Genomic DNA, 4,602 nt, shown 5'->3' on the forward strand with positions numbered 1-4,602 from the left:
ACAGACAGACAGAGTGTGTGTCTGTGTGTTGTCTCCTGTGCAGCCTATCCCCAGCCCTTAGCCTTGTCTAACTAAATAATTGGAAATGGTTCATTCATCATTTTATGAAATTATTTCATAAAAACAAGATAAATGCATTCATTTATTTGTGATGCATAAATCCACTTTGATTAATTAGCGTACCGTTCAACAATCACATTAAACAATCAATGACAATCCATAATGAACTAATTAACTGATTAGAATGGAATGGAATGACATAGTTTATGAAATGATTTATGAAAACCAATTAAAAAATGTATCTTGTTTTTATTAATATCCTGTGTAACCTTTAAGCAACCATTTCAATTGTTTGGTTCTGTTAAACTAAAACCATGTGTATCGCTCATCGGTAAAGCAAGGGTTTACATTTTATTCAATAATAAGAATTATAATAATGATCAACAATAAATAAAAACGTATTAACATGCTTTACATAATATATGTGCTTAATATATGGGATATTCAAAGGCTAAATAACCAATGGAGGGGGGATCGTCTGTTCGATCCCCACCAAACCCTAAAGGTCTGTGTTTGAATGTGTGTATGATGTGTATTGGTGAATGTGAGGGACTTATTGTAAAGTGGTTTGAGTGGCCACTGGTCTGAGACAGCTCTGGAGATGCAGTCCTTTTACCATCTAAGGGCCCCTCCAGCCTGAAGGAAAAACAAACCTCACCTAAACCCAAAAACATTCACTTTAACTGTTTCATATTAATGCTTTTATCATTAACTTGTGTTCACACCAAAAAAGAAGGGGCGGTGCGAATCCATACAAAGTCAATGCAAAGACGCGTTGAAGGGCGAATTCCTTCCACGATGCCATCGTTTCCAGGGGGGTTGGTGGGCATTGGATGGTGAGATAGCATTGTGAAGTCATCATAACGAGTCAACGAGGGCATCCCCACGGTCCTAACGCTCTGAACCCAGCTCGGGTTGGGGAAGCACATTGTCCTGGGTGAATGGGCCGTTTTACTGCATGCTCACACACACACACACACACACACACACACACACACACACACACACACACACACACACACATACACACACACACGCATGAATCAGCACAAACGCAGAAGATGGATAGGGAGCTAAAAAGATATGAGTCGTAGGAAACGAGAAGAGTGTTTTTATGTGTAAGCATTAATTTTGCAGCAGCTACATTCTTTGTGTGTGTGTGTGTGTGTGTGTGTGTGTATGTGTGCGTGTGTGTGTGTGTGTGTGTGTTTGTGCGTGTGTGTGTGTGTTTGTGTGTGCGTGTGTATGTGTGTGTGTGTGTGTGTGTGTGTGTGTGTGTGTATATGTGTGTCTGTGCGTGGGCACACAATGCGCTATTCGTAAATAGAGAGATTCCCAGCACATAAACCAGACTAGTCTAGTGTGAATACGCTGACAACACACAGCCGCTGCTTTCGCGGCCTATATCCCGCATCGGATTCATACTTTTATCAATATTTCGCATTTTATTCTGTAGGGCAGGTTCCCCTTGTCATCCCTTGTCGTTTTCCCCCAGTGGTCTGACGCGGTCCGCCCCTGCCCTCTCTTCTCTCTCCCCAGAAAGGGTGACGAGGCCATGGGGAAACACAACAGCAAGCTGGCCCCGGAGGTCCTGGACGACCTGACCAAGAGCACGGAGTTCAACGAGGCCGAGCTGAAGCAGTGGTACAAGGGCTTCCTCAAAGACTGCCCCTCTGGCATCCTCAACCTGGAGGAGTTCCAGCAGCTCTACATCAAGGTGAGGGGGCGAGAGACAGAGAGGAGGCACGGAGAGAGTGAGAGAGAGAGAGAAGGGAGGGGGGAGAGATAGGTATGAATAGAGAGAGACAGAGAGAGGGGGGGAGAGAGGGAAAGGTATGGATAGAGAAAGACAGAGAGTGGGATGAATAGGGAGAAGAGAGAGAGAGTGGGTGAGGAACGGAGGAGAGATAAGGAGAGGGATAGCGAGACAGAGGACGGGGAGTGGGTGAGAGGGATACAGTGTGTGGGTGAGGGACATAGAGGGGGTGTGGAGAGAGAGAGGGAGGGGATAGTAGGTAGCAAGTAAGGACAAGGTAAGAGACGAAGGAAGGACATTGATTATTTTAACATTTTGAACTGCCACAGTTTTTCCCGTACGGCGACGCCTCCAAGTTTGCCCAGCACGCCTTCCGGACGTTCGACAAGAACGGGGACGGCACCATCGACTTCCGGGAGTTCATCTGCGCGCTGTCCATCACGTCGCGGGGCAGCTTCGAGCAGAAGCTCAACTGGGCCTTCAACATGTACGACCTGGACGGGGACGGCAAGATCACACGCATGGAGATGCTGGAGATCATTGAGGTGTGTGTGTGTGTGTGTGTGTGTGCGTGTGTGTGTGTGTTTGTAAGTGTGTGTGTGTGTGTGTGTGTGCGTGTGTGTGTGTATGTGTGTGTGTTTGTGTGTGTGTGTGTGTGTGTGTGCGTGTGTGTGTGTGTGTACGTGTGTGTGTGTGTGTGTACGTGTGTGTGTGTGTGTGTATGTGTGTGTGTGTGTTTGTAAGTGTGTGTATGTGTGTGTGTTTGTGTGTGAGTGTGTGTGTGTGTGTGTGTGTGTGTGTGTGTGTGCGTGTGTGTGTGTGTGTGTACGTGTGTGTGTGTGTGTGTACGTGTGTGTGTGTGTGTGTGTATGTGTGTGTGTGTGTTTGTAAGTGTGTGTATGTGTGTGTGTTTGTGTGTGTGTGTGTGTGTGTGTGTGTGTGTGTGTATGTGTGTGTGTGCGTGCGTGTGTGTGCGTGTGTGTGTACGTGTGTGTACGTTTGTGTGTGTGTGTGGGGGTGTTTAAGGTTAAAGCTTCTCTGTGTGTTTCTATGTGTTTGCTCTGAGTGAGGTAATGACAAATGATGAGAATCGAGCAGAAGATAGCAATATATGAAAAAAAAAAGCCCCATCGCTTGCTGCTTCCCGCCTTCATATCTACGACATTGAGGAATATTCATTTCATGCACCTGTGTTTAACAGGCAAGAAGTATTCTCTTGGAAGAGACGTCCTGATTGGTCTGAAACGATCTTAACTCTAAATTGGGTGGTTCAGAGGCAGGGGCAGCCTGTCAACCAGAACAGATATTCTCACTGAGCATTTCACCCACGAGCTAACAAATGGGGATGGTATATCTAACAAATTACCCTCAAATAATAGCTCTTGAATCTTAGACACAGTGCCTTTAACCAGCATTACACTACATGAAGCTCCAACCCAGCAAATCCAACCAATCTGATTGGTCCACTAGCCAGAAGCTGATCCAAGAGCATTACATCTATCTGTGCTCAGATTCAAAATACCTCACCACTATAAATATCACGCCGCCATTGATTATAACTATGAGACGCTCCTTCTACCTTAAAAAGGTAGAAGGAGCGTAGATGAGGTAGATGAAATCCACAAAAATGTAAACATCTTACACTTCTGATAATTCTAATTATGGCAGGATTATGCGAGCAAAGCTCGTAAAAGTAATGCTTACGCAACTCAGCGTGGGCCTCAAGTCCTCACTGCTGCTCCAACCAGCCCTGTAAAGCCCACCCGCTTGTGTTGCTTAGACACAACTCTGATTCTTCCCCCCCCCCCAGGCCATCTACAAGATGGTGGGCACAGTGATCATGATGCGTATGAACGAGGACGGGCTGACCCCCCAGCAGCGCGTGGACAAGATCTTCTCCAAGATGGACAAGGACCACAACGACGAAATCACCCTGGACGAGTTCAAGGAGGCGGCCAAGTCCGACCCCTCCATCGTGCTGCTGCTGCAGTGTGACATGCAGAAGTAGAAGCAGGCAGGGCGTGGGGGTGGGGGGGGAGATGGCTAAAGATGAGGGGAGGTATCTCTGAAGATAGAGGTGATGGATGAGGGATATGGTGGTATGTTTGTGTATTTGTGTGTGTGTGTGTGTGGGGGGGGGGGGGGGGGGCACACGGAAGTGTGTGTTTAGGTGAGGGTTTATGGAGGGGAAGAGTAAAGCACTTATTTTGGTGTTGCTGTTGCTGGGTGTGTGTGTGTGAGAAAGAGAGAGAGTGATAAAGAGAGAGAGATAGAGAGGGAGAGAGAGAGGAAAAAGCATGAAAAGGCACTGTGTTGATAAAAGACAGGACTGGGATTGTCCTTGCTGAGAGAGTGTGTGTTTGTGTGTATGTGTGTGTGTGTGTGTGTGTGTGTCTGTGATTGTGTGTCTGTGTGTGTGTCAGGCAGACATCTGCAGGGCGCATCTTGTTTGTAAAAACCCTCCACCAGCAAGGCCAATCCAGGAGAGGCCCACTGGCACCAAAAACTTAAGACCTTGTATTTGGGTTGTTGTGGGTGTGTTGCGTGTGTCCCGTTTGATCACTGACCCCCAACTGGCATACATGCCATCTTTCAAAGAGAGGGGGAGGGAGGGATGAGAGAGACACGGAGGGAGGGAGAGAGAGGTAGAGATGGGCATCCATTTGAAAAAGAGATACCAAACACAGTTTGTGTGTGTGTGTGTGTGTGTGAGTGTGCGGCTGTGTCTCTGTGTGTGCTTGTTTATGTTTTTGTGCTGATGCGTGTTTCTATGTTGTTACGAGGGT

General features: G+C 47.0%; 1 protein-coding gene across 2 annotated transcripts; it reads left to right on the top strand.

Moving 5' to 3' along the window:
- Nucleotides 1-1,615: 1,615 nt before the first annotated feature.
- LOC307084636 (visinin-like protein 1) lies at nt 1,616-3,824 on the top strand (the record flags this gene model as incomplete). 2 transcript variants are annotated; one of them, XM_079749100.1, is made up of 3 exons in its annotated part: nt 1,616-1,777; nt 2,146-2,361; nt 3,627-3,824. In XM_079749100.1, the coding sequence occupies 3 exons, from the start codon at nt 1,616-1,618 to the stop codon at nt 3,822-3,824; spliced, it is 576 nt and encodes a 191-aa protein (XP_079605226.1). The 2 variants fall into 2 exon arrangements, with proteins under 2 accessions (XP_079605226.1, XP_079605227.1); XM_079749101.1 differs by lacking the exon at nt 2,146-2,361.
- Between the last annotated feature and the right edge of the window lie 778 nt (nt 3,825-4,602).

The sequence above is a fragment of the Pollachius pollachius genome (genome assembly GCF_949987615.1).
Source record: "Pollachius pollachius genome assembly, chromosome: 13".
NCBI classification, from domain to species: Eukaryota; Metazoa; Chordata; class Actinopteri; order Gadiformes; family Gadidae; genus Pollachius; species Pollachius pollachius.